This window comes from Alligator mississippiensis, chromosome 1 (genome assembly GCF_030867095.1).
Source record: "Alligator mississippiensis isolate rAllMis1 chromosome 1, rAllMis1, whole genome shotgun sequence".
Classification (NCBI taxonomy): domain Eukaryota; kingdom Metazoa; phylum Chordata; order Crocodylia; family Alligatoridae; genus Alligator; species Alligator mississippiensis.
This window is the reverse complement of record NC_081824.1, coordinates 425,778,376-425,789,134: the sequence shown is the minus strand read 5'-3', so window position 1 is coordinate 425,789,134 and position 10,759 is coordinate 425,778,376. Positions and strand designations below refer to the sequence as shown.

Here is a 10,759-nt window from a genome sequence, read left to right as displayed (position 1 = left end):
ACTGGTACAGGTTATTTACTTGGAGGTTTTTTAAGGCCCAGCTCAACAAAGTCCTGGCTGGAATGATCTAGTTGGGACTGGTCTTGCTTTGAGCAGGGAGGGCAGACTAGATGACCTGAGGTCCCTTCCAACCCTCATTTTCTATGATTCTGTGCCTCTATGGTGAGTGATGTACAGATGACGTGACTGCAGAACTTGCCTGTTTCTAGTTCTGAAATATTTTCCAGACGTGACAGCTGTCCCCACACAATCCAAGCCATCAGAGAGCTTGCAGGTGTGACAACACCCAGGAGCCACAGGGAGCAGGCTGTGGCCTTTCACATCAGCTCAAGGCAGGGACTTCAGGCAGACGGGCAATTTAGAAGAACAGCTGAAAACTAATTAGACTCATCTGTTTGCTCAATGGGTCACTAGAGGCAACTTGAAGTGCTGGAGGCACACTAGGTTGGCTTGAAACTTTCAGAAACATGTTCAGCAAATCTGTAAGAAACATACTGACAGAATCTGTAAGGAGACACTGCTGACACCAATGTAGTCAGCAACCAGTGAGGCGAGCAAAGCATTTTCCACCCTTTCCACATTTCCTTTGACATGGAGCAGGAAACAGCCACTTTCTCTCCATTTGATCTTCCTGAATGGCTTTCCCAGCAGGGCTCCTACCAGGGGGAAACAAATCTTGAAATCTGCTCTGCAGGAGCCTGTTAGCCTAAATTACCTGAAATTCTTTAAGGCTGGGCTGCTTCTCCTTAGCTGAGCTTCTAACCTGCCCTGCTGGAAAAGACCAGATCCCAGAACACTTTCAGGCCCCTTGTTACTGCATTTCCGTGTTGCTTCCAACTCCCCTGGTGGCTCCTGTGTTGCTCTGGACAGTGGCTGCACTGCACGTGCACAAGTCCATCAACGCACCACCCCATGAAGCAGGACCTACAGGGGGTGACCTCTCCTCAGGGACGACGAGACAGCCTTCTTGCCACGAAAGGGGGATGGTGGGTCTGAGGAAGTGCACTGCAGCCTGACTCCTACCAGCCTAGGCAGGAAGTCTTGGCTGATGCCCCAGGGACCCCGTCAGAGCCCTTGGAGGAGCAGGCAGCAGTGACAGGATCCGCTCCACCCCAGCACCCACTTGGGGGCAGGGTCCCTGTTGCCATGCAGCCCCTCCATTGCTATGGAGCTTCCCCCCTGACTCTGTTGCCATGGAACTCCCCCTGTTGCCACGGAGCTCTCCCCGCCTTCCCATGGTACTCCCCACTTGGGTCACAATGCGGAACCGGTCACTGGGCCACCAGGCAGCATCTCTGTGCCAGTCCCAGCACCAGCACCAGCAGCAGCCCCCGGGGTGCAGCTGGACAGGCTGGAGCCACCGCTGGGGCCCCCACAGGGGGGAGGCACCGCCCCCTTCTGCTTCCTCCGTCCTCGCCCCCGCACTGCCGCATGGCAGCGGTTGAGGTTGCCACTACCCCCAATCCACGGAGCCACTACCACAGAGCCCTGCACCAGGCCCAGCACCGCCCCCGCACCACCAGGTGAGGCTGCTGGCAGAGAGCCCTACTGCGCATGCGCCAGCCAGCTGTGCATGCACAGAGCAATGATGAAAGTCCCCCCAACACCAGTGCAGCCTGGCCACTCTGGGAGTGTGAGGCCAGTGGGGCAAGGGCAGATCGGGGTCAGGGGACAAAGGGGCCTGGAGCAGAGGAAGGATAGGGCCAGGGGCGAAAGGGCTGGTGAGGGGAAGTGGGCAGCAGGGATGCAGAGGAAAAGGGAAGGCTTGGAGCCATTGACAGATGCTTGCTGCAGGGTTAGGGCTGGGCCTGGCTGTGGGCAGGGGTCTGCCCCTCAGAAATGCCCCCTGTGCCCAGTGCTCATCCCCACCCAGGAACCAGGCTGGTTTCTTCCACCCACCTGCCTCCTTTCACCTGAACACTTGGCAACACTGGCCTTGTAGACACCACTCACCCACCACTCACCATTAGAAACAGAGCCCCCCTTTCCACAAGCGTTCTCAGCAGTGCAGCTGGACCCCAGTGCATTCCTCGAAGAGCAGTCACCCCGCAGGGCGCTGTCCCGCTCACTAGCTTCTGTTCAATATTTGCATCTGGAGGCCAGCAGTTGAGGACTTCTGCCTCTTCTTTTGCCAGAGCGAATTTTGCCACTGTTGTCTGCATGAAATCCCTTGAAGAATCGAGTTCTGATTTGTTTTTTGTCCTTTGTTGGCATAGGTGGATTAATGCACTGGCCTGCTAGGAATGAGCCCAAGGGCCCCTACCAATTTGGGGCCCTGACCCTGGGATCCTCATCAGCAGGGAAGTGAAAGCCGCACTTTTAAACGTGAAGCCCATCTTTGGCACTAAGTTTAAAACTGTGGCTTTCACATTTGCTTCCCTGGAGCTGGAAGTGGGGCCCCTCCACCAATGGGGCTGAGGGGAGGGGCGGGCAGGGCTGGGGTTGGGCCAGGAGAGCAGTGCTGCGCTTGGGGGAGAGGGGTGGGGCTGGGTGGTGCTGTGTCTGGAGGGAAGGGGGCCGAGCCGGGCTGGAAGAGCCGTGTCCTACCTGGTGGGGGCAGGGGGGAGGAAGTGGGTGGTTGGGCTGGGCTGGTTGGGCCAGGAGCACTGCACCGCACCTTTGTGGGTGGCAGCACTTTGTGGGCCTTGGGGCTATAGCCCCCCTAAATTCATCTTAGCGCCGCTGTAGCCACCCCTCTCTGTGCTGCCGTGCCTCACATCAGCTCCCTGCAGGTCAGTGTAACAGTGTCACAGTGTATCAGGGACCTCAGGAGGTCATCTAGTCCAACCCCCTGCTCAAAGCAGGACCAGCCCCAACTAGATCATCCCAGCCAAGGCTTTGTCTAGCAGGGTCTCAAAAACCTCCAAGGATGGAGGGTCCACAACCGCTCTGGGTAACCTGTTCCAGTGTTCTACTACCCTCCTAGTGAGGAAATTCCTCCTAATATCTAGTCTAAACTTCCCTTGCTGCAACTTGAGACCATTGCTCCTTGTTCAGTCATCTGCCACCACTGAGAACAGTCTAACTCCATCCTCTTTGTAACCACCCTTCAGGTAGTTGAAGGCTGCTGTTAAATCCCCCTCAGTCTTCTCTTCTTTAGATTAAATAAACCCAGTTCCGTCAGCCTGTCCCCATAAGACATGTGTCCCAGTAGGTGTGCTCTGAGCATACCTAACACACACTGCCAGTACTCTCTTCAGCAGTCAGGATCACTTTCCTTCAGAAACACTGAATGATGGTGGTGCTAACCTTTTGCATTATAGCCCCTGCAGGAAGTGGCAGACCTAGGTTGCAGGCCTTCCTTAGCATGAGGGACTTCAGATTCAAATTTCTGGGTGTAGCCTTCAAAGATGGGACCTGCACTTCTACACTGAAGTGGGGAGCTGTAGTATAGTAGTCTGTAGTATAGTATAGCCATCATCCCTTGTACTGAGCATGTTAGTATTAACAGTTTCCTATGTTAGCACAGAGAGGCCCTAACCCCTTTGTGTTGGGTAACGTACAAGTCTGTATAATGGTGGTTCCTGCCTGAAAGAATGTACAGTCTAAGTAAACGGCTTACCTATTTCTGCCAGCATAGACTCAGCCCCTGCTTGTGTCACCTACTCCAAACAATAAGGATGCTTAGAAAGGCAGCTGATGCTAACATTAGTACGACACGCTAATACAAAATCAAGTGAGGAGCACAGATGCTGTGGTTGTCTGCAGCTGATTCATCCATCTGACAGGAAGTTCTCTGCAGCCAGAAATACTCTGTCATCATTTTGTGTGTATGACTTTGTGAAACTGCTTATCCATAGTTTCTCTTGATTAAATGATTTATTTGAATAGTAACAAAGTTTGAGTTTGGGAACATTCTTCAGTTTTTCACCTTTATAACCACTGCATCATATCTTTAGGGGACAAAAGTATGTGGCATCCTTATGAAATTACAGCAAAACACCAACATACATACAACACACCAAGAGAGACAGATGCAATATGGTAAGGCAATAGAGCTAAATTAATGCAAACACTTATGTTACTTATGTTTTGTTGTGAAAGATAAAAAACCTCTGTTCATATCCATGAATGATGATAGGTGCCATGCTATAAACAAATGTAGCCTGTTGAATGCATACCAATATTTGATTTTACACCAATATTTTCAGTTCTTAGAATAGAAAATGATAGTCATTGCCATTATATCCCATCACCCTGTTTATTACTATTAATTGTAATTCATTTCTCACAGTTCCACCTCAGCAAAAGGACATGTAAATCCATACCTAAATAGCAAACCTATGGACTATGGTACTTACAGAGAAGATGTCTTGTGGAAACCATATTCAAAAGTAGAACCTATGAGAACTGGAACTTTATTGGGAGCAAGGAGACACAACCCTCAGCCTAGTGAAGTAAGCCTTAGTTTTTGTTACAAAGTTTTTGGTGCTGTAGTTTTGGAGCACATCACTGAATGAGATATCAGTAAGAGCACTTAGCAACAAGATAGTTTAAAGAGCATATGATAATTTCACCCATGGGATTTGGCATTGAAGAAACCAATATTTTGAGTGTAACAGAACAAGATTAGGTTTGTGCTATAAGTATTATCTTAAGCTGTTGCTGTCTTGGAGGATAGCTTGCATCTCCAATACTGATGCAAGGATATTCTCATTCTGCCATATGCAATCAACCTGCCTGACCTGTTTTGATAACCACAGTGTTCACAGGCATGGTCAAAGGTCCACCGGAGATTAACAGTTCATTGAGCTAGAGTAATTCAAGCACACCAGTTTCTGAAGTCAGCTGCACACAAGGGATTAATGTGCAGTTGGCTTCAGTAGACTTCCCCCAGTCTAAATGACTTGTACCCATTTGCAGCTGCATCAACTTAGGGGTGACCTTTAACACGTGCCCAGAGCAGGGCTCCAACTTGTGCTGCTAGACTAGAGCCATGGTGAGATACCTTAACTGCCTTGCCACTGTACCTCATTTGCTTTCCATTTTCTGTCAATTTACCCTGCAGTTGATTGTGTATTTTTGGGCATCTACACCGCTTCTATGGTGCTCTTAAGATGGTCCCTGGCAAAAGAGCCTCACTTGCCCAGTCTTGCTCTGTGCGCTCCAAATCTGGAACTGTGACCATGAGGACAGTCCAGGGATGGTCCCTGCTGCCAGTGTTTTCAAGAAAACAGATCTTAAGAGCGGTAGAAGGGTCTTCCTTGGAGCATTCTCACTGCCTCTGTTCTGGGTCTGAGCACACACAGAATGGGATCAGTTTGGCAGGATTTATTTTTTACTACATGCCTCTGTAGCTCTATTGAGGCAGCTGCAAAAAAAAAAAGGAACCAACTTAAAAAAACCAGAAAAAGCTAATTGTAAAATTAAAAAACAAATATGAAAACAAAACAGCCACCCAATATAGCTGGGACTTGGTGAAGTACTTGAAATTTTTATATGTATTTATTTTATATGATTTATATGCCACCCTTCACAACAAATCTGCAGGACAGTGCACAATAAGAGGAAAGAACAATTTATAAAACAGGAGAATGAACAAGAGAACAGAACGTTTAAAAGGGAAACTAGAGTATCAACAAACAGAATGCCCACTAACCAATATCTTAGTCCAGCTTTGTTTGCTAATTTGTTAGTGCTTCCCCAACATGGATTAATACTATACTTTAAATACTTTTTAAAGGTTTAGATTTTTTTTTCAAGTTTATCCATTCCTTTTCAAAATTGACAGCTATCTAGGGATACTGCTTGAAACTCCTCATCTGGTTGATACTGTTGTGGTTGATATCATATGCATCTTTCTCTGTAGAACTTGACTGCATGTGACCTTATTTACAGTAGATAGGATGCTCTCAATGTGGATGTACAGATATACAAAGTCCCCCTGTGTGTGTTGATAGGATTTCCTGGACTGGAAGCTGCCTCGAGGAGAAAAAGTAAAGCCCTCCAAAAGTCTTCCACCCTGGGCACAGCCTTTTTCTAAACAAAAGATCAGGGAAGCAAGCGGACCAAAGTCCATCTCTTCTTACGATACAAATTATTTAGGATTACCACAGGGTAAGGGCATTGATTTCGCTCTCTCCTTTTGAAATGGCCATTTAGGGTCCTATTGCAATGTGAAGCTCAGAGGCAGGGCCAGACACAGGCATGGGTGATCCATGTGGCTGTCTGGGGCCTGGACAGAAAGGGGACCTGAAAATGGTAATTTGTATTATTATTATTATTATTATTATCGCTGGTGAAGGGGGGCCTGATACTAAAAGTTTGCCCGGGGCTGCCAGAAGTCTAGGTATGGTGCTGCTCAGACATATCCAGGATTCTTCTAGCATCCTACTTAAATGCAGGATATGCTTTCTCTCACTACTGGATCAGAGGGATGGCCATGTGTCGAGGCTCCTCCTTCAGCCTAAGTGATCTTCCATGCTCAACCCGACTAACTCCTCTCTCCTCAATTCCTCCATTCCCCGCCCCCCATGCATAGTGCTTCTGGTGTTTTCCAGCATATCTCATACCCTCTCAAAGACTCCTAGTGTGCCAAGAGCTTATGGGTAAAAATACAGGCCTGTCTGTATTATCCAACACAGCCAGCTGAGCTTCATTCATTTTGCCACTGCTAAGGACAATCATTTTGCCAGGCATTTGGCCACTTGCCTGGACAATGTCTCTTTTTGAAGGGCCAGCTGCAATTAATGGGAAGTTTTCTTTTTAGATTGATGTCTTTTGGGTCAAGCCTTAACACATCTTCTTGAAAGTCAAGTGCCTGCGGACAGCCTGATTGTAGTGCCCATCTGCTATATTTTACCACCATATCCACATTGTCTCTCTATCAGCAGTGAGGAGTCATTATTACTGATTTGTAGAGCTTTCAGGAAATGCCTTTTTGTACTACCAAAACTTTTAATGGGGAACCCTCCCCCCCACCCCCACCCCCCCAAAAAAAAAGCTTTCTGTCAACATTTTCCATGAAAAAATCTTTAGGTTTTGGAAAGAAATCAAAACTGAAACATTTCAGCTTAAATACAAAATATTAAAATCCTGACATGCTGCCGCAGTTCCTCACATGGGATGTTATTCAGGTGTTGCATGCTCCTATTTTCCTCTTGAGGCCAGACTCCCAAATTGCAGCATGGCCTCCGTTGTTGATGACGAGGTAAAATAAAACATGCAAAATGTTATCCTATGGAAAAGAGTTGAAGCACCCAAACCACAAATCCCAGGAGGTACATTTCAGAATCATATATTTTAAATCAGATAAAAATGGAAAATGTTTCAATTTTCAGGCACTGAGTTCAGTTTTTTTTTCCCTATGGAAGTAGACACCCTGTGAAAAAAATGTTTAATTAAAAGTTATATTTTATATCAAAAACATTTTGGCAAATACTTATTAACCAAATATTTTGTTGGTATGTACAGCCAAATATAAATCTCCCTGTTCTGTGGAAAAGAAGGTCCTTTTTTGGGCTGTGATACTTCCTGTCATATACCTTTTTAATTTCTCCAGGTTCAGCTACCTCTGCTCATTCTGACTTGAAAATCTTAATCCCAAAACCTACAGAAACTGAGTTTAGGTGTCATTACCAGCCTCCGGCCCAGGCCTGTGAATTAATGGGCCTTTCCCAGGAAAAGGGATGCAATGCAAAACAGTATGCTCCAAAAAAGGGACTTGGTAAGAATTCATTTGTCTTAAAACCTTAAGTAAAATACTGAAAATTGATGAGAATAATGGATTCACATCTTGGTATTGCACAGCTCTTTGGAATCAGTATCAGCTGAAACTGCTGTGACTATTATATTGATTCTTCACAACCCTCTGGTAGTCTAGAAGTTCTTTACTGATGGCTGATGATTTCCTGTGAAAGAAAGAGATGCACCTGTTCCTTTAGGAGAGTCCAGGGTCACTTTGCACCATGCAGTAGTTCTATATTTGAGGGGCATGTCTACATGAGACACATTCATGTGCATTAGCCCAATTTAATGCATATTGCATGCACATGTCTACACGTGCAAGCCCTTAATGCACATTAAAAATGGCAAAAATAGGCTAATTGTGCCTAAACTTGATACCTGCAAATGCAGGTATCAAATTTTGGCATGATTAGTTAAAATGCATTAATGTATGTGTAGACGCAACCTGGCACTAACCACTGCCCAGCCACTAAGGGGCACATGGCAGGGCTGCAGGGTGCCAAGTGCACTAACTTTAGTGCCAAGTCCCTGCACGTGTAGACACCTACCAAAAATTGTTTAATGTGCATTAGTTTAATGAGTGTTAAATTGAGTCATGCTTGAATGCATGTGTAGATGCACCCAAGAGGTTTTCAAAAGTGCTTCTGTCTGTTCCTGCTGACGGTAATAGGAGCTTTACTGAAGTTGCAAATCAAAATTAGACATGCATTTGTATTTTAGGTTGGAAGAACTTGGGCTTCTTGGAAAGTCTGCTGGGAGAGGGGGCCACAGTCAGGCTATCCTTGATCTACCAGGGCTATGTTCAGAATTCCTGATCTTCATCCAGGTGCTGAATGTTCAGCAAGGCTAGGAGATAAAGCTGATTGTCCACCTAGGTCTTCATCTCTGTATCTGATCACCTCACATCCACTGATGAATTTTATCCTTGTAAGAACCCTGTTGAGATAGGGAAATTTCATCCCTCCAACCCCATTTACAGATGGGGAAAACAGAGACAGGGGAGATTATGTAATTTGAACAAGGTCACACTGGAAGTTTGTAATGGAGCCAGCAGATGACATTTGAGTCCCAGTTCAGCATGCTAGACCTAAGACTATCCTTTTTGCCACAGATGCCTTGTGTGGAATGCTGATGCTCTGGGCAACTCAGCCATTGGCTTTTTTATCTTGTACCACTTAAAGAGAGTCTCAGGTGACTTCTCAAGCTTCTCCAAGAGGACTCTGGAGTCAGAGAAAAAAATACTCATAATGATTCTGTGGGCTTCATTGGAGAATGTATAGACCAGACAGTTCTGTTTCCTGCTGCAGCTTGAAGGAGCTGACAGGAATATTTTTGGATCAGTATTATCAAATAGTGCAGAGGAGTCAGTTCCATGGTCTGGCCTGAAACCTAACCAAGAGAAAATTCAAAATATTGGCACCTGGAAATAGATATTGACTGGATTTTAAATGGGTATGGGATGCTAAGTATCATAATTACTGTGTGCGTGTGTGTGTGTGTGTGTGTGTGTGTGTGTCCATTGATATTCATGGGGCCTTGCAATACAGATAAGTCATCTCCTTCCCTATAGAACTAAGATTATTAAAGAGTCCAGATCCTGAAAAATGACCCATATGGAAGGACCTATTCTAGTTCAGGAAAGAAGCCTAAATTAATGTGAAAACCACAGAACAAGACTTCAGTTCAGGACTAGTTAGACTTGGTTTCACAAAGTATTGCTTTCACTTCCATGTTTCTGTCTTCCTTATCTTCCCAGTTCCTACAGTGACATTTACTCACACCCAGAAGCATGAAAACACTAAGCAGCTGGCCACATACCAAAGTGATTTTGGGAAAGATTATTTCAGTATTATCTCAATTTTAAATTCGCTGGACCCAGAACAAGTTAATAAGTATGTTGAAAATGCTCCAGAGCAAGGTAGGATATTGTACGAAGGTCTATTTTAATCCATAAGGTCTGAACCTATGTGGACACAGCCCTTTTCATAGCTGTTGGAAAAGCAGAAAAACAGTCTCGTTCTTTCCTTTAGTGTAGGTGGATCTTGAGCCCCAGCCCTCTGTCTCTCTGCTGGAGGAATTATTAGGAAATTGAGATTTTTTTTTCCCCTACTTCCCCATACAAGAACATGTAGGAGAGAATATTGTGTTCTTAAAGATAACTTTATGTTAAAAGTGCTGGGACTTCTATAACCGCAGTCAAAAGTTCATAAATGAAATTCTTCAAACATCTTTTATTCATTTGACAATTTGTAATTCAAACAAACTCCTTTATTATTTTGATTATAACAGAGAAAATGATTCTTCAGAACTTTCTTAACACAGTGAATGAGAACCAGAATGAGCAAATCAGAAAGCCTTCACCTCTGAAGAGACCTCCAGCAGACAAAGTAACTGAATGCAAATTATACCAAACAATGCAATGGGAGAAAGACCTTCAGTGTTGAATGAGCGCTGTAACTGTAACCCCTCATGTCTGTGTCTGGGTGTGTGGTAAGCAATTTGCAGAATGAAACCATTTACTAAAACAATAAAGGCTTTTGTGCTGCTGCCTCACGCAGCAGGGTGCTGATTTTGAGGGCTACAGAATGTGAAAGAATGTTTTGTAATCCCTTTATTGCAAATACCAGCAAAACACTTGTCCCTGGCTTGGAGGATGCTGTATATATCGGAGCTGTCCCATGGATGGTCCACGAGGAGTAAAGTTGCATATGGCACACAAGGGATAAAGTTGAGGTTCCCGGGCTCTGCCCAGTTGCTTCTCCTCACCATTGCTTCCACTACAACAGCAGCCAGAGTCTCTGGGCACCCTCTTTCTCCTATGAGGGGCCACGTGCAGTGTGGGAGCTGAGCGTGTCCTGGGACCACGTGGATGCATGGGACAGCAATGCGGGGCATATGATGCAGTTCTGGCAGGGTGCACGGGGCAGCAATGGAGGGGTGCACAGTTCATTGGGGCACAGGGGCAGTGCAGTGGTGGGAGCGAGTAATCTGCAGTGTGCAGCCCAGGGGTTTGTGGCTTGTCCTGGAGCAGCTGGCAGGCATGCAACCCCCACTGGTACAGCTGAGCAGGCAT

The 10,759-nt window shown here is 45.9% G+C and overlaps 1 protein-coding gene across 1 annotated transcript; it reads left to right on the top strand.

The window, feature by feature from the left end:
* Positions 1-1,230: 1,230 nt before the first annotated feature.
* Positions 1,231-10,329, top strand: TEX26 (testis expressed 26). The gene is made up of 7 exons (XM_019498231.2): positions 1,231-1,523; positions 3,900-3,984; positions 4,235-4,397; positions 5,901-6,057; positions 7,502-7,666; positions 9,443-9,604; positions 9,976-10,329. The coding sequence occupies exons 2-7, from the start codon at positions 3,911-3,913 to the stop codon at positions 10,128-10,130; spliced, it is 876 nt and encodes a 291-aa protein (XP_019353776.1). The 5' UTR covers positions 1,231-1,523; positions 3,900-3,910; the 3' UTR covers positions 10,131-10,329.
* Positions 10,330-10,759: the final 430 nt, after the last annotated feature.

What these genes read in the sequence shown, in the direction of transcription:
- TEX26 (XM_019498231.2), top strand. Translation starts at nt 3,911, where the DNA reads ATGTGGCATCCTTATGAAATTACAGCAAAACACCAACATACATACAAC. An exon ending in AGAGAGACAGATGCAATATG is followed by an intron (nt 3,985 to 4,234) that starts GTAAGGCAATAG and finishes CATTTCTCACAG; the next exon opens with TTCCACCTCAGCAAAAGGAC. An exon ending in TGCTCCAAAAAAGGGACTTG is followed by an intron (nt 7,667 to 9,442) that starts GTAAGAATTCAT and finishes TTATCTTCCCAG; the next exon opens with TTCCTACAGTGACATTTACT.